This window comes from Micromesistius poutassou (assembly GCF_964030765.1).
Source record: "Micromesistius poutassou genome assembly, chromosome: 6".
Taxonomy (NCBI): domain Eukaryota; kingdom Metazoa; phylum Chordata; class Actinopteri; order Gadiformes; family Gadidae; genus Micromesistius; species Micromesistius poutassou.
The window spans coordinates 8,655,897-8,680,896 of NC_140276.1; the positions used below are offsets into that span (position 1 = coordinate 8,655,897).

At 46.9% G+C, this 25,000-nt stretch overlaps 4 protein-coding genes across 5 annotated transcripts in view; 3 read left to right on the plus strand and 1 right to left on the minus strand.

Moving 5' to 3' along the window:
* Window positions 1–15,530, plus strand: part of clint1a (clathrin interactor 1a) — a 17,404-nt gene extending 1,874 nt beyond the window's left edge. Inside the window, exons 2-12 of one of the 2 annotated variants that reach the window (XM_084469738.1) lie at window positions 2,129–2,233; window positions 3,456–3,552; window positions 4,027–4,135; window positions 4,799–4,966; window positions 5,860–6,043; window positions 8,268–8,487; window positions 8,862–8,943; window positions 9,460–9,525; window positions 10,638–10,915; window positions 12,468–12,672; window positions 13,108–15,530. In XM_084469738.1, the coding sequence (XP_084325864.1) occupies window positions 2,129–2,233; window positions 3,456–3,552; window positions 4,027–4,135; window positions 4,799–4,966; window positions 5,860–6,043; window positions 8,268–8,487; window positions 8,862–8,943; window positions 9,460–9,525; window positions 10,638–10,915; window positions 12,468–12,672; window positions 13,108–13,454 (1,861 nt within the window). In that variant the 3' untranslated portion in view covers window positions 13,455–15,530. The remainder of the gene's footprint in view (window positions 1–2,128; window positions 2,234–3,455; window positions 3,553–4,026; window positions 4,136–4,798; window positions 4,967–5,859; window positions 6,044–8,267; window positions 8,488–8,861; window positions 8,944–9,459; window positions 9,526–10,637; window positions 10,916–12,467; window positions 12,673–13,107) is intronic. The other variant, XM_084469739.1, reaches the window with a different exon arrangement.
* Window positions 15,531–16,592: 1,062 nt separating this feature from the next.
* On the minus strand, window positions 16,593–18,111 carry lsm11 (LSM11, U7 small nuclear RNA associated; the record flags this gene model as incomplete). Its single annotated transcript, XM_084470002.1, has 4 exons — window positions 16,593–17,052; window positions 17,260–17,343; window positions 17,441–17,580; window positions 17,667–18,111. 4 exons carry the CDS (start codon window positions 18,109–18,111, stop codon window positions 16,768–16,770), a joined length of 954 nt encoding a protein of 317 aa, XP_084326128.1. The 3' UTR covers window positions 16,593–16,767.
* Window positions 18,112–18,454: 343 nt separating this feature from the next.
* thg1l (tRNA-histidine guanylyltransferase 1-like) lies at window positions 18,455–22,585 on the plus strand. The gene is made up of 7 exons (XM_084469316.1): window positions 18,455–18,475; window positions 18,646–18,839; window positions 18,969–19,145; window positions 20,314–20,483; window positions 21,116–21,204; window positions 21,952–22,059; window positions 22,205–22,585. Exons 2-7 carry the CDS (start codon window positions 18,658–18,660, stop codon window positions 22,367–22,369), a joined length of 891 nt encoding a protein of 296 aa, XP_084325442.1. The 5' UTR covers window positions 18,455–18,475; window positions 18,646–18,657; the 3' UTR covers window positions 22,370–22,585.
* Window positions 22,586–23,859: 1,274 nt separating this feature from the next.
* LOC311344813 (disintegrin and metalloproteinase domain-containing protein 19-like) overlaps window positions 23,860–25,000 on the plus strand; it is a gene marked incomplete at both ends in the record, with an annotated part of 10,709 nt that continues 9,568 nt past the window's right edge. The window contains 3 exons of the mRNA XM_084469151.1: window positions 23,860–23,875; window positions 24,230–24,336; window positions 24,606–24,676. Of these exons, the coding sequence (XP_084325277.1) occupies window positions 23,860–23,875; window positions 24,230–24,336; window positions 24,606–24,676 (194 nt within the window). The remainder of the gene's footprint in view (window positions 23,876–24,229; window positions 24,337–24,605; window positions 24,677–25,000) is intronic.

Genomic DNA, 25,000 nt, shown 5'->3' on the forward strand with positions numbered 1-25,000 from the left:
TGTCACAACACAGTGACTGTTGGAAAAGTAAGGCTTCTGTTTGATAAAGTGGACATCTATGACCTGGGACTGCCACTGTTAAGAGATTATTTTCTTATCCAATTTTGCTAACTTCGATCTTGGATTAATCATCTATATTAAAACATATGTTTAGTTATTTCAGGCTTGTGGAGATTAATGTACAGTTTTAAATGGTGTCATCAGTGGTCATAAAATATATGTCTGTATATTGATATCCTTTAAAATATAAACTCTGATGGTTGTATTTATAACTAGTATTGCCTAGCCTTAACCAACTACCAAAATATGTGGTAGCACATATTTTGCTTGTGTGTGACACGCCGAACACAAACACAGATGATTAACTCCTTTCAGCTGTGGTTGACCCGGGCCATGGATTGGTCAGTGTCGATACTAACCACACATAACAATGTTTTCTGGGAAGTTGTGGAGTCATTTTGGGGAACAGATAGTTGTGTATAGGGGGCCGGTGGTACTGCCATCACAGTTTGGTTAGGGCAAAAGGTTTAAGCTGGTTTAACACCTGCAGACACAACCCCATCTGTGTATATTGTAACAATTGATCAGCACTGCCTCATACATATGATCTGTATGACTCACCATGAGCCAGTGCTGAAGCAATTGTAACAGTATAGGCTATTGGTTTCATTATGTATGTATGTACTTAAAAAAGTAAAGCCTTAAAGACTGATCAATAGTTCATAAATCAATTGAGAAAAATGATTGCTTGTTGAATCAACAGTCATGGAAAAGTCATGGAATTCTGAGGCTGATCATTGCAGCATACATGATTAATGATCAACTATTAAGCTAACAGTGGTGATGATGGTAACTTAATAACTTCTCAGCAAAACTCTGCACACTGACTTAACACAATTTATGTTTTTCCAATGAAAATGTTTACATTGTCAAAACTCAAGGCCCGGGCCTATTCTCTCTAATAAGATATCTCACATTCCACTTTTTAATAGTTCTTGGTTATATGCATAACCAGTTTGGGTAATTGCTGGGGTTTGACAGTACCACCTAGAGCCAAATAGGGGGTGTGTCCCTGAGACAACCAATCAGTGCTTTGCTCTGAGGCCCTGAGTCTGCTGCCGCTGATGTGGCAGTAGTGAGAGACATGAAGCAGAGGAAACATGCCTCTCCTGGGTCTGCCCTGCAGACTGCTTTCTGCTACACTGCTTCTTATGTATTGGAGATGTTATTTACTGCATCTGTAATGATGGCAATTTAAACAAAAAACATCCATACTGTGAAATTGGCACATTATGGTTTAGGTAAAGCTCTCATTATATGATTATTTTAAGATTTCTTTTAGCTTTAGCTTATCAATCATAATCATTGTTTGGAGATTGATTTTAAAAAAATGATGATTTTGCATCCCCAGTTCATTGCTAATGCTGTTTTACCTTTGTTTTCTATGTTGTCATTGGGTAATGTCTTTTATTTTGCCTGTGACGCGACCAAACTTGTCAGCCTTGTTAAGCCCTGTTTAGCCAACTGTGATCTGTTTTTGTTTAGAGCGTAATGAAGTAGTTTAGCATTTTGAAGAAGAATGTGGAGCGCAGTGTATATCCTTTTTTATTCAGCTGTTCTGATCTGGTCTAATAAATAGGCTAGCACAGAAAGGACTCTGATCAGCAGTGCTGGTCTTAAGGTGGGCCAAAAATAATACAAGCACACACACACACACCCGTAGACCATACACACACACACACACACACACACACACACACACACACACACACACACACACACCCGTAGACCGTACACACACGCACACACCCGTAGACCGTACACACACGCACACACACGTAGACCGTACACACACACACACGTAGACCATACACACACACATCCGTAGACCGTACACACACACACAGGCCGGGTTCCATTGTCCTTTAGCCACTGGGTGCAGCTGTACAGCTAGGTGTGGCTGAACAGAGCTAACCTTTCATCCAGGTTGAATGCCCCATTGTCGGATGTTTACCTTTTTCTTTAGGTTTTGATGACTATGTAGGATCCCTGCGCAAGCTCCGCCATGTTTGTTGTGTTTATAGATTACATGTAAATCAAGGGGGTGGGGCCTTTCTCATCCGCGCAGAACCAATGTGGTGATGAACTACTCTGAGGTGGAGTCCAAGGTGCGGGAAGCCACCAACGACGACCCCTGGGGCCCGTCGGGGCAGCTGATGGCAGACATCTCCAGGTGGGTGCTTTCCTCTTCCTCTCTTGTGGTGCTCCGTATTCATCACCATCATCGTTCTCTCTGGGTTTCTCCTGCTTTCAGCCCACAGCTCCGCCTCTCACCCAAAATAATCCGCTACTTTTTAGTTGTTGACGCTTTTATCCATAGTGACTTGAGATGCATTTCATTGAGGAGTAGTTAGTGATTCTTCATTGATCCCTCCCTCCACCTATGCTCTCCCCTTGTTTCCCTGCCATGTGTTTTAATTGTAAGCATTTATTTAAGGCCCTATACAAGAGTGTATTATTGTTATTTCGTTAGGCAGTCGAACACCATTGCCACAACACTATCCTTCCCCCCACAATCTGTAATATTATGAGACATTTCTCGCTGAACTCGGCTCATCGATAGCGCTGCCCTTAAGAGCAGGTTTATATTATTACCTAGCTTATTGATAATGCACAGTTACTGCTGAACAAGACTTAAGTGTGAGGTTAGGATAGGACATTATTTAGCCTACTTTTTCCTGCGTGTGGCTGCTACTGATTATTTCTGGTGGTCTGTTACACAGCCCTTTCTTTATATGGCCTTACTTGTACAAACATAATTACTGCTGATTACTGCTGACGAATATACATATGGACGACTTTACATGAAGCAAACATCATGGTGAAGGTGAAGCAGTTAAAATGAAGCAGCCTGGCCAGCCCCAGTTTACAATGCGATTCATTGAACGCTAATGACTGATGTCAGTGGTGAGACCACATCACAAAGACACGCAAGCAAATGTTCATGGTCCTCTTTAGACATGATTAAGGGTTCAGAAAAGTAAATGTTACCGCAGTATATTTCCTGTTATCGCTAGTATTCAGGAAACCGTGTTGTCATGTGGTGAAAACGCCTCTATGAGCATTTTAATGAGCGAGACTTAAAACCTAATTTTGCATATACACCATCAGATAACAAGCCATTTTATGAGCCATCCAATAATCCAAAACCAAACAAGGAAAGAGAAAATAAATATGTGACTACCGAACCGTTGCAGAGAAAACACTGCTCCAGCCATTTGCTCTAAATGTGTGGACTTGATGGTCACCTATGGTGACTCCTAATGGTTTTCATTGAGTCAAACCTTCTTACCACTCGAGAACGCATGAAGCCAGGGCGAGGCGAGGAGCGTCTGAACACACGCTGGGCTTTGTGTACGCTCTAACCAGGGCTGTTGTCCCCGTGTGTCCCTCAGGGCCACCTTCATGTACGAACAGTTTCCAGAGGTCATGAACATGCTTTGGGCCCGCATGCTGAGGGACAACAAGAAGAACTGGAGGAGAGTCTACAAGGTGGGTGTCCCCACAGGGTGTGGATGTCCGGGCCACCCCTATAGGCTCTCTCACCACAGTCCCTCTGATAGTTCTGTCTAAACGCCCCGCTGCTCAATGGAAATAGTGGCGTGTATCACAAGTATACAAAACTTTGGAATGGCAAGTCCCTCTGCCCTTGGCTATGCTGAACTATGTTATTCAGATGTTTGTTAACACATTCATTCTCCGAAGGAAGGGAGGAAGTACACTGTATTGTATCACATGTCGTTTAGAGGAAAGAGGAGCGATACTGTACGTATACATTATGTGACTTAAAGATGCAAGGGAGCCAGGCTGCAGGAGCCGTTACAATGCCCTGCTAGGCCGTGTGTGTGTGTGTGTGTGTGTGTGTGTGTGTGTGTGTGTGTGTGTGTGTGTGTGTGTGTGTGTGTGTGTGTGTGTGTGTGTGTGTGTGTGTTCACTCTAACCACTCTCATGCTTCTCCTTCATCAGTCCCTGCTGCTGCTGGCACATCTCATCCGTAACGGATCAGAGAGAGTTGTCACCAGCAGTAGGGAGCATCTGTACGACCTCAGATCCTTGGAGAGCTACCACTTTGTAGGCAAGTATGGGTGTGTGTGTGTCTCTTCTGGTTCAACTGCTATTCTCCATAGGAATTATGCATGCATAAGATAGCCTTTGTTCTTTTCATTCATCATATCTGTATTGAATTATTATGGCAGCTGCCCGGTACTTCTGCTGTGACACCCACATGTCCTATCTGGGTTTAGTGGGGTACATCTTGTTTTCTTGTATCCAAATCTGTTCGTATCCAACCCCTTTGCATTCGTACTAAACATTATTGTGTTGGAGGTGTTAGAAAGGGGTCTATCTCTATTCTGCTATTAGTGTTAACAACATGAACAATGTTTGTGGTGTGAGCTTTAGTTAATGGACAAAGGCACTAAGCACTGTTTAAGCCTGAAAACTCTTGAACCCCAAAGCAGCCTTCATCCCCTCCTCAATCCATCAGTGGAGCCGAGGTGTGTGTTTTTACCGAGTGCTTTTTTAGTATTGAAGGGATGTTACTGGAATTGAGCAGGCGGCCACAACATTCCAACCACGGATAATATCAATAACACCAATTTGGGTGTCCTCCAAGTACCACCGCTAACCCAAAATAAATCCTCAAGGATCCACACACGCACACACGCACACGCACCACACGCGCAGGGCCGCGATAGATTTTAACTCTGTGTTTCCTCTGGGTCTCGCCGCTCCCTAGATGAGAACGGTAAGGACCAGGGGGTGAACGTGCGTCAGAAGGTGAAGGACATGGTGGAGCTGGTGCAGGACGACGAGCGGCTCAGGGAGGAGCGGAAGAAGGCCAAGAAGACCAAGGACAAATACATCGGCGTGTCGTCGGACAGCATGGGGGGATACAAGGGCTACTGTGAGTCCTCACCACGGTGTCCATGGGCCAATCCCATTTCCTCCCCCTTGTCTGAGTCTCCCCCTTGACCCTCAACACAGAGGGGCTAAGAACGTTCCCCTAAGAAATGAGACACCCCTCCATTACCGTCGCGTCCTCATCGCTTGACGCTCGCAGACTGCTACTTCAACAGAGGCCAAAATATTACAGTCCACTCTACAGCATGAGTCCGTGAGTTGATGATAACAGCAGTAAGGATTCATGACAGCTGCCAGATTTGCCAGCTGGCTTTTCCTCAAAGCCCTCCCTTTCAAGTGTGGTCCTTCGGAAGCTTCAAGGGCTACGTAGCCCTACGTTGGCCCTAGCCCTTAACCCGAATGAGAGCTGAGACAGCCCTACCCCTCACATGAACGCGCAAAAACAAGGGGGAGGGGGAAGGGGTGGAAGTGGGATTGGCCCCAAGTGTCAATGTTCACCTTTTATATTCAGCTTTATTGTGGGGAATTTATTTCCTGTACTTCTGCTCCGTCCCCCAACTTTTTAAGGGCATATCGTCTTGTCAAAATAAATTTTGAAAATGTCATTAAGCGTATGGAATTGTTGAGAGGATCCTAATAAACGACATTGACATTTCCATGACGCAATTGATTGCTCAGTGCCATCTCCTGAAATCCATTCCCAACCTTCTTTTACTCTTTATAACCATTTTTCGGACATATTAGGACACCCCCACCAGCGGAGTGTGGAGGTGTCCCTCACCCTGACCGCTCCTGACCTGCTGGCTGTCGCCCTGCGTGGTCGACTCCGCCGTCGGTGTGTGAATGTGTGCATGAATGGTTGTAAGTCGCTTTGGATAAAAGCGTCAGCAAAGTCCCCTAAATGTAAATGTTCTTTTGCTTCTCCTCCTCCTCCAGCGGGGGACAGGTATGACTCGAGCGAGGGCCGGGGGAAGTGGGACGATGAGTGGGACAAGAACCGGGGCCAGTTCCCCTTCAGCGAGAAGCTCAGCGAGATCAGCGACAAGATCGGCAGCACCATCGACGATACCATCAACAAGATCCGCAACAAGGAGCGGGACTCCTCCCCCGACAGGTTCAGGTGTGTGTCCTGGTGTGCATACATACATACATGCATGCATACATACATACATACATGCATACATGCATGCATGCTAGGGATGGCTCATTAACCGGTTGAAACCGGTTAACCGATCAGATTAAAATGTGCTATTTGAAATAACAGCCATTTCAAGCCGCGCCAGCCGCCTGCTATTTCGTAACTCTGCTTATCTCTCTCCCGCTCTGCCTCCAGCTCACACACACACACACACTCTGCCCCGGCCCCGCCCTTCCACTCACGTCACTTTCTTAAATCACCTACAGCGCGAAACATGGGGTCCAAATGGCTCCATAGTTTGGAAATGGTTTGGGTAGCGTTGAAAATACAGGTTTGATCAGAGCGGACACGGGGATAGCACCCGGTCCGTCCGAGTGAGAGGCAGTGGCACGACCTGTGTTTGAATCTAAACATGAGGCGTGCTTACTGCACGTTGACCGTGTGTCGAGAGCGGGCTCCAACGCCCACAATGGGCTGAGATGGCGCGGACCTGGTTGAGACCCAGCGCGGGATTCACCAGGGGCCAATCGGAAGAGGGCAGCATTAGGAGCTCATTTGAAACATTGCCGCGGCTCATTTAAGAAAATGATAGCTCAGAAGAGACGCCGCTGGTTTAGTTTGGAGGAGACTGTAGTGCTAATAATAATAAAGCAAGATGATGATCATCATTACCTTATGTTACCATTGAAGATCCTGAAATGTATTCATTTCCAAATCCAAGCCCATCTTATGCAGAATATTGCCTAATAGACTGCAACATGATATAACAGGCACCTTCTGAATGAGTAAGAGACGCACCGGCCAAGGCAGCTCTAACTCGCTGAGTGTCTTCTAATAACGGACAGAACAACTCTTTTTTCTTTTTTGTCGTCTGCCTGCCCTCTAACCTCGAGTGTTTTACGCCTTGATTCCACCGGGGACGTAAGCGCCGCGGAACGGCTGCGCCGCGGTCACCGCTGCTGATCGCTGCCACTCTAATCAATGAAACCATCCCCACCGGGCGCGCCGCGGAGCGTCTCAGCAGCGTCCCAGGAGCGGCGCACCGCGCCACAGCGCTATCTTTACGCAGCACTTCTATTTTTGACGCGGGCCGTTGCTGAACCTCGTCAATTTCCACAGAGCAGATCGAGCTGGGCAGGAAGTGAAATAATAAAAGCCATAGTGCATCCGGTCAATTTTCAAAATAAAACACAATACTCAGCTCATGTAGCCTATCACAACTTCACATCAACATTACGTCATGATCGGTGGCACCAGGTCAGCAGTCAATCAATCAAAGGGTCTCAGAGGGTCGGCAACATGGACGACGAGAGACTTATTATCGAAGTGGAGCAACATAAAATCATTTACGAAATCAATCATCCTTTTTATAAAGACAATGTGAGAAAGTATTTCCTTTATCCATAGTTTATCGCGGGATCTCACGGTCTCACGTACGTTCAGGATTATCACGTGATCTCGTGATCTTGTGTGAATACGGCTGGCTCGCAAGGCTGCCGTTACACGCCCGGTGGGGATTGACGCAGGGCACAGGACGCAGCCGTTCCGCGGCGCTTACGTCCCCGGTGGAATCAAGGCGTTAGCCTGTAGCCTAAAAGTTTTACTTGACTTGAGGAGAAATTAAAGTCACCTCACCTGATCATCTTTTTGTGTGAAGTGAAACCAACCCACACACTCCAGTCCACACTGACCCCAATTCTTTTTTTTAACCGACAAGATTGATCGGTTAACGTTGATACGGTCAAACGGTCACCGGGTAACATCCCTAATATATGCATACATTCATGCACACATACATACATGCAAACATACATACATGTATCTATTTGTGAGTCTCGTATCTTAACTTTGACACACAGAATTTATGATTGTTGTTTTTTTTCACTTGACATCGTTGCGCAAAGAATTGAAATCAAATCATGAAGGCAACAATACAAATAAAATGTGTATGGTATTGTTCCTTCATTTGTAAATCTGTTTTAGTGAGGTCTCTCTTTGGATCGGGGGTTCTCTGAGATCAGCTTTCTCTGAGATGTTAGAAAGAGCTCTCTTGAGATTTAACCGACAAACAAACCTGCTTTGACACAGTTTAGTTTCAAAGGCAGGATACAGTGGAAGCATCCTGTATGTAGAACATTGCAAGAGCTTACAGGTTGACCCCCTTTCTACCTCCCCACATCACGTCCTGCTACCGGACCTTCCACAGTGACCACGAAGAGGAGAGGAACAGACAGGCTCAAAACGGCCAGTCCGGCAGAGAGTTCAAGGACGAAGAGGAGACCGTCACCACCAAGAGCGTCCACATCGTCCAGGCAACAGAAACCACAGCAACGAGAAAGAGGGGCGGTGTGCCCACCAAAAGAGTGGACTTGGGTGCCGCAGCCAACTACGTGGGAGACAACAGCCCAGAGGTCACCCCGAAACAGGTAGTGTGTGTGTGTGTGTATGTGTGTGTGTGTGGGGGGGTCTGTGTGCTAGACAACAGCCCAGAGGTCACCCCGAAACAGGTAGTGTGTGTGGGGGGGCTGTCAGTGGATGAGAGAAGGTCCATTAAGTCAAGTTACAATATTTATTACACTAAAGTGATTCATTGTAGTATTTGTTTCATGGTCAGGCTACTCTGATAAAACATGCAGGTTGGTATGATGACCATCAATTATTTAATTAAAAAGCGAGATTCTTAGAGTTGATAGCTTTCTAATGTGATCTTTGCAGAGGTGTGGGAATCCCGTCAGTGTTGGGTCAAAGTTTCCCCTCGTAGTTTAACCCCCATCTCCCTCCGTCTCTGTGTGTGTTTCAGTCCCAACCAGCCCCCCCTCAGCCTGCCAGCAGCGGCCTGGCGGACCTGCTGATGGTGGAGAGCGGCCCCAGCCAGGCCTCAGGTAACACGGGGCCCTTCCCCTCCCGGAGGCTGGACTTAATGTGTCACTCTGTGTCGACGCCAGCAGCCGGTTTGGAGACAGCTAGTGGGGGACGGAGTGGTTATATAGGAGATAAGTGCACCAGATGTTTCTGCAGCAGTGGTGAACGTAGAGAGAAAGGGGTGGGGGGCGGGCTTTCAGCACACACACACACACACACACACACACACACACACACACACACACACACACACACACACACACACACACACACACACACACACACACACACACACACACACACACACACACACACACACACACACACACACACACAGAGAGACAGGCGCACACACACACACACACACACACACACACACACTCACACACAGAGAGACAGGCGCAGACAGAGAGACACACACACTTATCACGCTAGCCGATATTCGAGGAATGAGAAGTATGTTTGCAGCTACACGTCAAGGCTGTTGAGGAGTATTTCTCACACCATGGCTCTCTATCACCCTCTCCTTAACACAGACCTCATTGGTGGCTTCGCCGACTTTTCTTCGCCCGTCGCCTCTTCCGGTCTGTCCTCGGCACCCGGTTAGTTCTGACTTTTGGTTTTTAAGCGTGTGTGTGTGTGTGTGTGTGTGTGTGTGTATGTGCATGCAATATGTTTTCATGCACATGTTTGTGTGCCCGGGCGGCTGTTGCCCTCCTGCTAGAATATTCAGGGAGATGGTGGGAGGGAAGCCATATGGAGCCTGCTACCTGCTCTGCATAACAAGAACAGACACACATCAACTCCTGTTATGGATGACAAGGAGACAGGGACACTGGGCCATGGAGGAGGCTGAGGGATGGAGGAGTGAGACAGAGGGATGAAGAGAAAGAAATGGAGGGTGACGGAGAACGAGATGCAGAGAGGGGGTTTAGGACTGGGAGGACGGGGGGAAAAAAGGTCGCCAGTATCTAAAAAATTCTGGAATCCAAACCAGTTTGAAGAAAATGTAAGATCACAGATAAATCGTTTTGGAGAATTTTTTTTTTCTGCTGAAAAATTGTCAAATTCTCCATTCTTGAATGTTGATGCAATTATTCTATATTCTATCATATAGCCCTCACAGTTTCAAGACACATGACATACATGATTGTATGTCTGTGTACAATATTTTCCGAAACACGTCTTCAATTTGGGAAGGCGTTGTTAGAACTAATTTTATGTCCCACAGGATGTAATACTGGTTCTTAGAGGTTGAGAAGAAATCTAGAGCACACACAATGATTTGAAACGTTTGCTAACTTACCAGAGATGAGCAAACAGCGCTAGCAAAATTAATACATAAGGTATACAAAATCAACCTCAAAATCACCATAACAAATAGGACAGAGAGGATGGAAAAAACTGGAAATGCCTGATAATGCAGTACTCTTTACTGTCAAATAAAGAAAATAAGTGACAAGCCAGAGGAAGGGGAGGCATTGTGAGTTCAGTGTAGACTTCATGACATACACAACGTCTCTCATCAGAACACTACCAGCAGGCTGAGGACCATGAGAAAACCTATGACAATATAACATTGTGACACAATTGTCATTGTGTAATTTGAGCAATAGCGCAACAAAAACAATGCATTCCTACTGATATGTAGTTCTTGTGATGTTGCTATAAACCATCAACGTGCCGCCCTGGGTCTTGCCGTGCGTCCCTCCAGCCCCTGCAGCTGGCGGCGCCGGGGAGTTTGGCGATTGGAACGCCTTCCCTGGAGGCCAGATGCCCCCCTCTGTGCAGGCCGCCGTGAGCCCCAGCGGGAACAGCCTCTTCGGGGGCATGACCCCCAGCCCCGCGCCGGCCCCCGCCGCCCCGTCGGCCGACCTGTTTGACCTGATGGGGCCCACCCAGACCATCTCCTCCTCGCAGAGCCTCAACTTCAGCATGAGCAGCACGCAGAGCATGAGCAGCATGGGCCCCCTGCCCCAGTCCATGTCACAGGTACTGCACTCATACACACGCAGGAACCCCCGCGCAACAGACGCCGTGAAGGGCTGGTTATGGGCCCACGTTCATGGGGGTGACGGACCGCGTACGTCCGTGCGGACCCTCCTTGCGTCCACCGCAGGGGCCTGACGTGCGCCTCCCAAAAATGTTAACCTTCTGCCGAGGCAACGCAGCAGCAAAGGCTGTGATTGGTCCACTTAATAAAACCCGACGCAGAACCAAAACAGGTCCAGTGGAAGCGTCTGCGTGGTCGTTGCGTTGCGTGAACCCTGATCAGCCCGTTAGCTAAAGCTGCTGTTGGATGACACCAGACGCAGTTAGTTACACACACGTTTCTATTTCATTTTTCCGGAAACTGCTTGTGTAATAATGACATCACGTTTGGGGATAATTAGGCTTTTTGTCTGCCCTCTGGTGTACAGAGAAGGTAGTGCAGGCCACTCCTCAGGGGCTTTCACAATGTATTGACAATCTACTCCTAAATGGTAATAATCAATCCAAAACAGAAACATCCATTTTATTTGTGTTTGGTGATTATAAATTGCATCACATAAAAACATCATCTTTTGTTTACGCGTTCAGACACACAAGAAACCGTACGTTCCACGCAGACGCATCGATTGCCGTCTCCTGCATAACCAATCACGTGCATGTGGGTCGCCCAGCAAAAATAAATGGAGCACCCCTCACACAAGCACACCAACAAAGTCCATGTCCCCTCATGTATAATGCACCACACAGAGCCTCCTGTAGATAGATGGAGCTGGGCTGCCTAAACGCCCGATCACACTCAACATGGATACTGGCCATTGGGGCTGCTGCTGCTGTGTGACAGACATGTACTGCCCCCCCCCCCCCCCCCCAGGTCCCATGCTGCTGCTGGGACCCGGGGGGGGGGGGGGGGGGGGGCAGCTTTCATGGATGGTTGTCATGCAGCATGGGCAGATGTTCCTCTGCCTCTGGAGACCACCGCGTCCAGACCCTCGCGTCCAGACCCTCCCACAGCGTCTGACGCCCTTGAATGGACAGCGGCGTCCGGATGTTGTTCACCTCGTTTGAAGAGGAAATGGCTTTTGTTTTGACACGGACATGGCCTGGTGTAGAGGCCCTTCGGTTGTCTTGCTGTATTCATCCTACTGCAGTGTTTCCCATACATAGACCAATCTGATAGATAGCCACAGATTCAACAACTAGCGCCACAAATTGATTCTGCTTTTTAAATTTATTTTTATTTTAACACGACTTTTAAGTATAAATGTCTCACACACACGCAACAAATTTCACACCCAAAAAACCTGTTACATCTCTCGTTGCTTCGGACGAGCGCTAAATTGCTGCGGCTGTCCCACCTCCCCCCCCCCCCCCCCCCCCGTCAACAATCCCGTCCGCCCGCAATCCAACACAACAATCCTGTCCGCCCGCAACCCAACTCTCTGTGTGTGTGTGTGTGTGTGTGTGTGTGTGTGTGTGTGTGTGTGTGTGTGTGTGTGTGTGTGTGTGTGTGTGTGTGTGTGTGTGTGTGTGTGTGTGTGTCCATGCGCTCCAGCAGAACCTGGAGCCTATGAGCGCAGCGATGGGCCATGGCTCTATGATGCTGATGCAGCCCGGTGTGTCTGCTGCTGGGGTGGCGGGCAAGGGTCCACTGCCCTCCACCTGGTCGGACCACGCCGTCAACATCAGCCTGGACTTCCTGGGGCCTGGCGCCCACCCCCCGAAACCCAACCAGCCCAGCCTCAACACCCTGCAGCAAGGTGAGGAGACGGGGGCTGGATGAGCTCGTACGCATGAAACATAAAACAGTGGCTAAGGTGTACGAATCCCACCCCAAAGGTACTGCGTTCCATCCCTGATGTCCGCTCACCATCTGTAGGAATCGTTGAGCAAGGTGCATAACTACTGCTCCTTCATAACTTAACGTATCTGAATTCACTGTTAACTTCTATAAATAGTCAATTTGTTCTAACTAATGCAGTGGCCGTTCAAAACGTTGCTGGTCTCAACGGGCCGATGGCTGCCTGAGGCTATTTCAAGAGCAGCACATCCAAACTACTACACGCTCCACCCTTCCTTTGCTCCTCAGCCGTACACCTGCCACGTGTGAAATCAAAGGACAGACATGCCTACTAACAGGGACTCCTTCCACTGGAGTCAGAGTGTAACACGCGTGTCTGTTTCTGTGGTTGCAGTGCACCAGCCCCCCGCCAACATGCTCTCCCAGGGGTTTGGAACCATGAGCCTGGGACCAGCGGCAGCCAAGCAGGCGGTCAGTCCCATGATGATGCACCCTGGAGGTGGCATGGGAATGGCTCCTCACCAGGCCATGATGGCCATGAACATGGGCAGTCCACAGCCCGGGATGGCCATGGCCATGGGCATGCCGGGCATGGGCATGAACATGGGCGGACCACAGCCCGGGATGGGCATGCCCGGTGCCATGGGGATGGGCATGGGGATGGGCATGGGGATGAACTCTTCCATGGGGCAGCAGCCCAAACAGGATGCCTTTGCCGACTTTGGCAACTTTGGGAAGTGATGATGGAGCCGGATCTGCTGAGGAGTGGCGACCATCATCTCTCTCTCTCTCTCTGTCTCTCTCTCTCTCTCTCTCTCTCTCTCTCTCTTTCTCTCTCTCTCTCGTTATCTCCGTCCAACAGTGAAGGATGTGATGTCAAGAGCTGCAAACAAAGAGTACCTGGGGGGGGGGGGGTCCTGAAAAAAGAAAGTCCAATATTGTTAAGACCCTGCAGTCTGTCTTTTTATACATACATATACACAAAGTGATACTGTTATGGATGGATGTGTTTCATCAGCACCAGTGATGGGCCTGCACTGGGTGGGTGGCAGAGCAGGTCGCCATGGTGACGGTGGGCGGGGCAGTACCTGAACAGGTACTGCCCCGGTGATGGTGAGCAGTACCTGAACAGGTTCTGTCACAGTGAGAATGTGGGGGAGGGGGGGGGGGTTGCATCATAACCTCAGATTTAAAAAATCACCAGACAAGCAAAAACATCATTTATATTTAGCAGCATATATTTTTTGAGATGCGTTCTTAATAACTTAACTGAATGTGCGAGTGGTTTAACCCAATCAGCTTCCTTCCGTGTAGTTCTAATGTAGCTTTACAAATATGCTCTCGCTCTCTCTCCCTCTTTCTCTCGTTTCTCTGCGCTTGCTTCTGCTTCTGTAAATAGACACGCGGTGCCCTTACAATTTAAGCAATGATGTCCTTGGATGGGAGTGGGGGTGAAGGTGCAGCTAGGAGACTAGGCCTGATGTCTAGAAACACCTGTTATCGAGGATACTTGATTGAGTCGCTCTCCTCAGTGCCCTCTCACCCCGACCGGTGCAGACCAGTCCTTGAGAGCAATGAGAGAGATGTTGGGTTTGGATGAGGTGCCTCAATCTACAGACCTTTTGTGGCCTTTTTATGAATTATCTTTTTTTTTTCTTTTTGAGATATAATCAGTTATCTATAATTGAGACAATCTGTACGTAGAACCACACAGACTCAATGAAGGGGTTATTTAACTCTGTATTTATTGCAGTGCAGTCTGTGTACACAGGTCTGCTCATTTGCAAAAGGTGATGCACTTCGTGGCTGCGGTGCTCATGGGGAAGTGCGTTGCTAATGTACCACAAAACGTTGGCGTTCACACCAGCAGCCTGGAGGTCACTATCTCACTCTGTGCCGGGAGGTTGATTACATCTGGCTGTTCCCCCTTTTTTTAAATTGTGCGTTCAATGTTCACCATCATTCTTATAAGGCCAGCACTTATAACCTCCGTACTAAAGAACACGCAAAATGCAAACCAACGGGGATCTCACAGGCGGTCACTTGCAGAGACGTTCATCATTCCGAGTTCAATGTTTGTTATGGTCTGCTTCTGAATCAGAAAGGTATACAGAGGAGGCTCTTGTTTTGTTCTTTTTAATCACAGATACAGATTTGTTTGCACAATGTTTTGCTGTTAGAGTCAGATGGTGGGGTGGTGTTCACACTCAGACCCTGAGGACTCCTGGACCTGGAGACTCTTCCCTTTATGTCCTACGGGTTCAAGAGTCAAAGCTTCCCTCTTTTTCTTCAAGGTTTTTCTTTTTTAAGTGCCTGGTTGTGTTGTGGTGTCTTCCGACCCCCGCCTCTTCGTCCTCTTCTGTTGACGAGTGATAGAAATGATTTTTGAAGCTGAAAGATCGGTACAAGTCGACGTGAGCAGAGTGACATTACTGGTACATCCGATGACGAGATAAATAATTCACTGACCAGGAGGAGGTCTGAAGGACCCCAGAGTCTGCACTCTGAGCCTTGACCATGTAGCTGTCTGAAGGATTTGCCTGATTAAAACGAAGAAAAAAAAACAATGACCAAAATCGAGTTCCTTTTTTTTTTTTTTTTTTTTCCCAACATCTTAAATCAATAGTTTGTTATGAATTGTTTTCTACTTCGAATCGTTTGGAGATTTTCTGTGTATTAGGATAGTTACTGAAAACACTACTTTATGCAAAAGGTTCACCCTGTCCTCTGAGAAAAAGAGCATTTGCATTTATTCCCCCCTGATTTCGATTTACACATTATGATCCTATATCAACGACATTAAACAGTTGATTGAAATTTGCTAATGGCCTGTGTTATTTGTTTTCTCTTCTTCATTAGTTATCTACAAAAAAATAACAATATTTATATAAAGACATTGAATTTACACTTGGGGTAACAAATCAAATGTGAAGTTTTAATGTGCTGTCTTTGTTGGCGTGTATGGTATAACAAGATTTGTGGTGATTGCCTAGCTAGACGGATGGACGATGCTCCGCAGGTAGAGCGTTGAGCAGCTGGACTGTTCATCGTTGGATCCGAAGAGGTTGTTTTTTATTGTTGAAGCCACCTCCTGTTTCAAGTGGCACCAAGGTGTCCTTGACTGTGACGCGTAACAGCCTGGTTGCTTTGCATGGTCACCAACCAACGCAGTAGCTATACCCTACATAAGACATTCATGAATGTATGGCTTACATGAATGGATAATGTTATGCATGCATGGGTATCGCTCTTTCTCCTGGGGACTGAATTCCGTTTGTTAAGCATATACACTCTCCAAAGTCCCACATATATAAAAGTATAATAATTTCAATGCAATCAATTGATCAGCACAATTAAACATTACATGATAAATATGATCGGATTGACATGTGGTGAGGTACAGACAATGGGGACGTATAAACACAACATGCTGTGTTTAACTCATCTTCTAAAAGTAAGCTATGCCGTTTAAACAGAAGAGCAGCCTCTTTACAACTTCCATGAGTTGCAGTAAATCCTGCTTTTATGGTTAATGTGCCCATTAAAGAGTAAAGGCAATCTGAGACGTCAAGACAAATGACAGCTTCTGAGTGCCATCTGCAATCTCTAGCTTCACAAACTCAATTATTCATAATGCATTTATGAAGTCCGCTGAGACTGCTCTGTCATTCCTGTTCAAACTAGCGGAGAAAGGCAACATAAAGGGACAAGCATCTTCAGGGATGACAATGGCCTCACACATGGCTTGTGTTTATACTGCCACCTGCCGGTGAATACACATTACAACACGATTTAGAAACAAATAGATACCGTCTACTATTATGATGGCAAACAAACAAAACGACACAAAATATGGCTAAGAGAGGCACCTTGATTTTATTACACTGTTTAAAAATTATCTTTCTGGGAAACAGAACAATGTATATCAATATGATATAACAAGTCTGTAGTGAATAGCTTTATTTTCCAGAACCCCTGAGACCCTCAGTCAGTGATGTGGGACCATAGCCCCTGCGGTGAACCGTTCAGGTAACGGACAGCAGCAGAGCGTACATCAGAGGGGCTGGAGGTTGATGAGCAGCACGTTCTCCCCTCGTATGAACAGCTGGTTCAGGTGCCGCGTGTGGACCTTGCCGTACGGATGGGGGGTCTTCCCCTGAGGCGTGGGGCCCCTGGCCCCCTCAGACCCAGTGGCCTTCCCCTCCCTGGCGCCGCGCTCCGTCTCTGACCACCCGGTGGTGCTCCTTGACGGCCGCCGGGGGTCAGCGCCCCTCTCCTGGCCTCTAGCGGTTCCCCGCAGCTCCGCTGAGCTCTCCTGGAGTTTGAGCTTCTCAAAGAGCTGTGGAGGAAGACAGAGGCTAACTGTAGGCTGACGAATACATGATGGAGAACTACTAGAACTAATGTCAGATTGTGTGCCTTTCATTCATCCACTCATGCTCAGTTCAGTCAACGGTATTGAGATTAAATACATGACTTATGGATGACGGTAATAATATACGTTTCCTTATCACCGTGGCGTAGGTTGGACATTGGGGTTACCTACCCGGGTAATCGTAAGTGCTTTTTCGTGATACAAGGCTTCTCCTAGGAGTGGGTCTCTGTACGTCTCGTCTACGTCCACCATGGCCTGCAGGGAGGAAAGCAAAACATAGTTTAATGGGCAACTCCCAGCTAGATAAACACACTGTGTGTGTGTGTGTGTGTGTGTGTGTGTTTGTGTTTACCAGGTTCCAGAACTTGTCAAAGGCTACCACAAAGCCAGAACACAATCCACGAAGCCCCTTGAAGCTCCTGATGTGAACTTTGACCCGTATCCTCTCTTCCACACAGCGGTACAGCTCCCCCAGTGGGCTCCCCTTGTTCACTAGAAAGAAAAAGTATAAGTCAGAGCCTTTCTCCGGTCTCAAAGAGTGATAGCTTAAAACATCGGGCCGGTGTAATGGAACCTACGTTGCATCCTTGAGACAACATTTTTGTGTGTCTTGTGCTGCCTGCGCCGTGGAGGGGCACTGGTCTCCTTACACACCATGAGGTCCTTCAGCCTCTTGATGCGCTCGGGGTCCACCACCCCGTCCATCGCCTTCCGCAGCCTCTTCTCCACATTCTCGGGCTTGGCTCTCCCTCTGCCCCCTTTCAGGAAGCTTTCGTATTCGGAGACATTGTTGAAACACTTTATGTTTGGGAACGGAAGCGTTACTGTTGGGGAGTATAGGGCCAGCAATGGGTCAAAAGTGTCGGAACAAATGTCCAGTTGCCCGACACTGTCATCCTCTTCCGTGTCGCCATGCGGGAGCGGCTCGTCTCTGCGAGCAGGGTGTGGAGTTGGATTTGATGTCGACGCTGCTTCTCTGTCATCATGTTCAGTGTTTGGTTTTCTTCTTTCTCTTTCCTCCATGTTTTGAATAACTGGCCGCGGCCAAGCGGGGCATGCTGGGTACTAGGCTGAGGCTCAGCTTTATGTCAGGTTCATTGGTTGCTGACTGTTGCACTTCCAATTCCTACCACACAAGGGCGCTATAGTACAATGTATTGCCTGTATGTTGCGTTCTGCATTACACTTTTTTCAAATATTGTATTTATATGAAACTCAATGAATAAATCGAGCACGCGAGTTAACGATTTTACACTTATTTATTGTTCTGTATTGAGTGACGTATTAAATGATAACAACACTAACAGGGCGATTGCTATTCCGGAACCTTTGTTTCTGGGAAGGTGGGATTACCGAGCAGCATTTCTGTGATGAACGAATACAACATGTGAGTTTCGTACTGTGAAAACATTCACAAAAATCATCATAATGAACAAAACGCAAAATCTAATATTCTCCTATGTCATTCAATAAGCGTTAAACCTACATGCATAAGGTGATAATTAGACCATCATTGCGTTACATTACATGTGTCTGTGTCTCTGTATGTGTTGGTAGCACCAGGCTCTAATGCTGGTCCACTCGACGCGGAGATTCCGTGGACGCATGCACACGTTGGTTCGCTCCCTGACCCTCTCCTCCAGAGCCATGGCCAAGAGCAAGTTCGAGTACGTCCGTCAGTTCGAGACCGACGACACCTGTCTGCGGAACTGCTACATCGTTGTGCGTCTGGATGGGCGCAACTTCCACAAGTAGGTCGTTTCTATCCAACGAGTCTTTCACTGAAACCACTGGTTATTATTTATTTGTTAACACGTTACCACTGGGTGATTTCATGTCCACTGAAGTCCTTCTGTTATACGTTGTTCATTGTGTCCCAGGTTTTCAGAAAAACACGACTTCTGTAAACCCAACGACACCAGAGCGCTGGGCCTGATGACGCGCAGCGCCCAGTCCGTCATGGAGGAGCTGGACGATGTGGTCATCGCCTACGGACAGAGTGACGAGTTTAGCTTTGTGTTCAAGAGGACCTCCACTTGGTTCAAGAGGAGAGCCAGGTAGGATCGACCTCCAGTGTTCTGGACCAGGGTGCTTATAGTGTGTGTAGGGTTAGGGTTACATGCAGTTACCTCCAGTGTTCTGGACCAGGGTGCTTATAGTGTGTGTAGGGTTAGGGTTACGTGCCTCGGAGGGTTAAGTAGGGAGAGAGAGGAAGGGATCCCTGTACTAGCTCGGTGTGGCATTCTAGTGTGGCCGGGATTCTGGTTTCCATTACAACCGAGCTTCCCGCTTGTAGGTGTGTCTTTAACTGATGACGCGGTTGTCTCTCACACTTTTATTCCCTTTTTTATTTTTATATTATAGCCCACCATAAAATCTGATTGATTTTGTTTAAGACGTGTTGTATATATTTGGGTTGTTTTAGACGGACGGCAACACACAATGATCACACGGTCATTCAGTTTGACGTTCAATATTCCCCCTATTTTGCTTCCTAATCATAATAGGTCATAGAGAGACAATCTATTATATATTTATACTCATTAGTCCTGTTTACACATTGCCACCAAGTGGCAAGTGGCAAGTTTACACCAAGTGCCACATGGTGTCATTGATATTAGGAATATGCATTGAATATCGTTATCAGTGATCTCATAGTGTGAGATATTGTCTAATGTCCAGCGTTTACACCAAGACTAATCCGAACAAAACAAGCTATTTGGTTTTCACATGAGAATATCGTTAAACCAGCATCACCAGTGCTTCTATTGAACCTGCATTACGCTTTTTAATTAGGCTGATATAGTTATAGGAACGAACAAATAATAAGGATGAAGCTGTTGATAACCGTAGCCATACTCTTTGTGCACGGCTGTGTCTCATAGAACACAGTTTATTGTATTTTTATAATGACACCCTGGGCTGACGTCGCTGCCGCCCACCTGGAGGCAGGGCTGGGTCACTTTGGCCCGACCTCAGAGAAGATTTGTCTAGCGGTACGGTGTAGCACGTTTAAACCGGTTGTGGCAACGAGATTCAGCGCAGCACTGTACAGTTCGGTTAGGCAAAAAGTGGCAATGGAAAAAGGCCATTAGTCTTCTACTCGCTCCGGAGACTGTTAGAGGAAGTAAGAGAACAGAAGACTGGATCTGCAATGAAAGTCATGACCTTCTCTCTGCCTACGTTTGATCCAGGTGTGGAAATGTGTTCTTTGATTGTGGACAGTAAGCTGATGACCCATGTGGCGTCCCAGTTCTCCTCTTCCTACGTCTTCTACTGGAAGGAGTATTTTGCCGAGCAGCCCCTCCTCTACCCCCCCGGGTTCGACGGACGCGTGGTCCTGTATCCTAGCAACCGTAACCTGAGAGACTACCTCAGCTGGAGACAAGCAGACTGTAAGCATACGCCATCACCAAGAGATGAGCTTTAAGGGTGCTATCTCTGCTTGTTGTTTCAAGTACGAAGTGCTTTGTCAGCTGTGTTGACAGACAGGCCTTACTTTTACCATCGGTCTGACAGCCAATCAGGTTCAGGAAACTAATGTGGCAATTCCCTTGATGGAGGAAGAGGTTGAAACAATAATACATTCTACATTTATACATGAGGAATTTCATGTATAAATGTATGTGTATGTGCCTATTTATTTAAAAAAATGCAATCATAATGGCTTTAACTGGGCATACACTGACATTAGGTATTCCCCAGTGTTTATGAAAACACTGGAAAAGATTCTGTGTTATCACTTTAAGCTTGAGAAATGTCCATGATTCTGTAAATATTTCTCTACTGTCTATCCTTGTATTGTACAATTATTATTGTTTTTACCGATGTGGATCTGTCTGAAACAAAGTTTAATTGATAATACAATAAAAGCTGAAAGAAATGAGACAGTAGGCATATTAGTTTTGGTACCGCAAAATACAATTGTGGTAATTTAATACATAATCAACGTCCTTATTGTTCAACAAAAAAGACGTCCCAGATGGAATGACTGCTCCCATGTCTAAACTCTGCGTGTCTGTTCTAGGTCACGTTAATAACTTGTACAACACATCGTTTTGGACATTGATCCAAAAAGGGGGACTCACGACGATCCAAGCAGAAGAGCGACTGAAGGTGAGAGGAGACGTTTATGACATGTTGTTGAATCACCAGGTATTATCAGGAACTTTAACTGGAAGTCTTCAGACATGTTATTTTAAAGTCTGTGTGTGCATGCATGCATTTTCCTTATTATTATCATTATTATTATTATTATTATACTGTATATAAGTTACCACTTATTTTCTAAGCGCTAGGTCCACAGAGTGAAGTGATTGAGATAACTTGAGGAGGTCACTAGTTAACATGGACGCTCCCAGTCCGGCTCCACCTTGAGTTCTGAGTCCAATGACAGCCGCCTCCTGAAGAGCATCACACAGTCACAACCCTCCACCCTCCACCCATTACACTGTTCAGTCACAACCCTCCACCCTCCACACCGTTCAGTCACAACCCTCCACCCTCCACCCATTACATTGTTCAGTCACAACCCTCCACCCTCCACACCGTTCAGTCACAACCATCCACCCTCCACACCGTTCAGTCACAACCCTCCACCCTCCACACCGTTCAGTCACAACCCTCCACCCTCCACACCGTTCAGTCACAACCCTCCACCCTCCACACCGTTCAGTCACAACCCTTCACCCTCCACACCGTTCAGTCACAACCCTCCACCCTCCACACCGTTCAGTCACAACCCTCCACACCGTTCAGTCACAACCCTCCACCCTCCACACCGTTCAGTCACAACCCTTCACCCTCCACACCGTTCAGTCGTCCATGCACACGCTGAAGGCCTTTTGAAATCTCACGCTGCAGGGAACATTAGCTGCGGACAAGAATGAGATCCTGTTCTCCGACTTCGACATCAACTACAACAACGAGCCAGCGGTGCTCCGAAAAGGAACCACCCTGATCTGGGAGAAGGTGAGACATCCTGTTGACCTAGATACCCGTTCATTGATCACTTGTTCTCGTACTTTGGGGAAAATGAATGCAAACACCCAATCAGCGGTTGGTTTTTAAATGTCATTCTAAACACACGTCCTGTCCTGTCCTCTCATCTTGTCAGCGAGACGAAGCGGTGACCAAAAGGGTGAAGCTCCCCAACGAGGAGGAGGAGAAGGAGGTGACGGTGACGCGCAGCAGGAAGAGGGTCTGCCCGCACCACGGTGACATCATCGGGGAGCAGTTCTGGGAGGAGCACCCCGACATTCTGGAGAGCGACGACTGTTGAACCGGACGCCTGACAGGGGAGAATCTGATCCACGGTTTAAAGGAGACAGACTCGATGTGCTCCTGGACCAACGGAGTCAAGTGACCTGGAAATCAGCTTCTACATTTCCTCATTTGGCAATCCACAAAGCATCGAACGCCTCATGATGAGGTTGAATTAGTTTTATTTATGATATTCATTATTCCCATGACATGTATTTAATAAACTGTTTTGTTATAATAAGCCATTTCCAGGCCTATTTTTAACGTTTCATCTTTATGTCCGGTAGTAGGAGTTTCCTGTGGTATCTGTGACCGACATCTGCTCAGATCTCTCTTAACAAACACAACTCTGTGTCACTCATAGTTCCACGCATCTGAAAATACACGATCATCTGATACCATGAATGGCATCTAGGGTGTATTTCCACCCCTGTCCGGGCTTGAGCTGTCAAACTCCTTATACATGATATCTACAGTAAGATATCTGCAGTATGCAGTACGTGTTTTACTCTGTGTTTATGAATATCAGATGTCATCTGGGGACGCATACACAGCCTTCAGAGTAGGCTACAATGACGGCTATTTTCACTGTAGGAAAAGAACTACTATATTCTATGATATTATTACTCTGTGTGAACATAATTGGTCGTAGGTTTATATTTAAGTAAATAAACCTGGTGAAGTCTGGTCACCACTAAACCCATTCGGTTGCCCACCCTTTACAGAGGCCCAGATTGAGCGGTCTGCCAGGCGTAGCGCTAAGAATACCACTCACACGCCTACTGTATCGATGACGCCTGGGACATATTTAACACGCTTTTAACTTTCTAGTCGGGGCGTGTACTGGAAAAACCCATCATGGTTTAGCTACTGTAGACTAGTTACTGTACTTATTCACTTTTTTATTTAAGAATATTAAGACCATCCAACCATCCTTTCAATAAAAGGAGGTGGCTTTTGAAAAGTCAATGATTAATTTGTTTATTTGTTACCAAATGCTTCCATCAGATTGCATTACTATAACACTAATCCCCTATTCCCCTTTCAAATGACAAATAAGGACGTGATATTGGGAATATCTGGTGATGCGCATATAAATGAGCGGAACTAACGCTCCCCGTCTGTTTCATCTTCTCGTATCGCTCATACCGCCGCTCTCCTCTCCGCGCCTCGCTCTGCCTCCCTCGTCTTAACGCGGTCGGCGTGGGAGGGGAGTGGTTGTTTGAATGAACAAGAGAACCGCACGCCTCGAGCATCTTAACGCACCGAGAGGCGAAGCGACGCGTAATGTCCGAGGAGACGCATTTCAACTGAAGCGTTTTGGTTGTTTTTTTTTGTTTTGACTCAATGTGCTGCAAAGTCTAATATTTATACACACACAGGTTTATTTTAGAATGAGTCCAGAAGTGCGTCCTGTGCGCGTTGACGTGTGTTTAGATTGTGTGCTGTCTACCTTGTGTCTGATAGTGGTTCTACAGTGTGCGGTAGTGTCTGCTGCTTCTGGACGCGATGCTTACAGTGGTGAGTGAGAGATATTTTAATGCCAACGGCGATTTTGATCGTCTACGATTCCGCCGAAATTGCCTTTGTCTGTTATTGAATTACAATGCGCTAGATGCATTGCTTTAGCGTTTTCTCTCCAGTTCAAACGCAAGGTCCAGCGCGTTTTAATTCCGTTGCTCCCTTATTCGATTAAAAAACGTATTGATTCAATCCTCCACAACCCTAATCAATAATGTTACTTGGCAATGTTTTTGTTTTGATCTAAGCCTATTGATGATTCTCATTGATTCTGTACTATTTTCAAAATGACTAAATAGACTCCAGACATTTAATTTAAAGCAAATAAGCTATAGCGGCAGTGTGTGTGTGTTTGCAGAGCGGGGTAAGCAGTCGCTCCTGGGCTTGGACCATGTAGAGAGTTATGAGGTTACCTATCCCAGATGGCTCAATCCCGTTAGGAACCGAAGATCGTCCAGACAGCAGGTCAGCTCATCCCCTTTTCGGTTTAGTTCAAAACTTTTTTTGTGTGTTGATAGTGGATTGTCTCATATATTTTGAATTTGTTTGTATATGTTTCATCTTTGTCGCATGCATATGTGTGCTCGTTCGTGTGTGTGTGTGTGTGTGTGTGTGTGTGTGTGTGTGTGTGTGAGTGTGTGTGTGTGTGTGTGTGTGTGTGTGTGTGTGTGTGTGTTTATGACAGATTGTCACTCAAATACTTGTCCTTTTGTGCTTCTTATTGGTGGTCGCAGTTTCCCTCACAGACAGAGGTTTTCATAACAGCTGAAGGACAGGAGCTGAGATTACAACTGGAAAAGAATGAGTAAGTTTCCTGATCTATTTTCTATCTTCTATTTAATCATTGTATCTGTTTGTACGTTATCATCTGCATAGTGGTACTGGCGTTGTACAATGTTGTAGGACAGCCTTCACCTCCCCCAGAGGCAGAAGGCTGGCGGTCTATTTCGAGGCGTATCTGCGCTCAGACATAAACGTGGGCTCCAGGCAGCCTATGGAGGAGACTCTGAGTCTCTTTGTAGTCTGCGGCACTTAAGAGCTTTGGCTGCACTCTGCAGCTCCGTTTGTTTGGAGCAGATGTGGCCTCCTGTCACACCACAACACGGCCCCCTCAGGTGGTAGGGCCCTA

Bases quoted from the DNA above. Each gene is read 5' to 3' on its own strand.
- thg1l (XM_084469316.1), top strand. From the start codon at position 18,658: ATGCTGGTCCACTCGACGCGGAGATTCCGTGGACGCATGCACACGTTG. The intron at 18,840-18,968 runs GTAGGTCGTTTC...ATTGTGTCCCAG, and splicing joins GATGGGCGCAACTTCCACAA to GTTTTCAGAAAAACACGACT. The intron at 21,205-21,951 runs GTGAGAGGAGAC...CTCACGCTGCAG, and splicing joins AAGCAGAAGAGCGACTGAAG to GGAACATTAGCTGCGGACAA.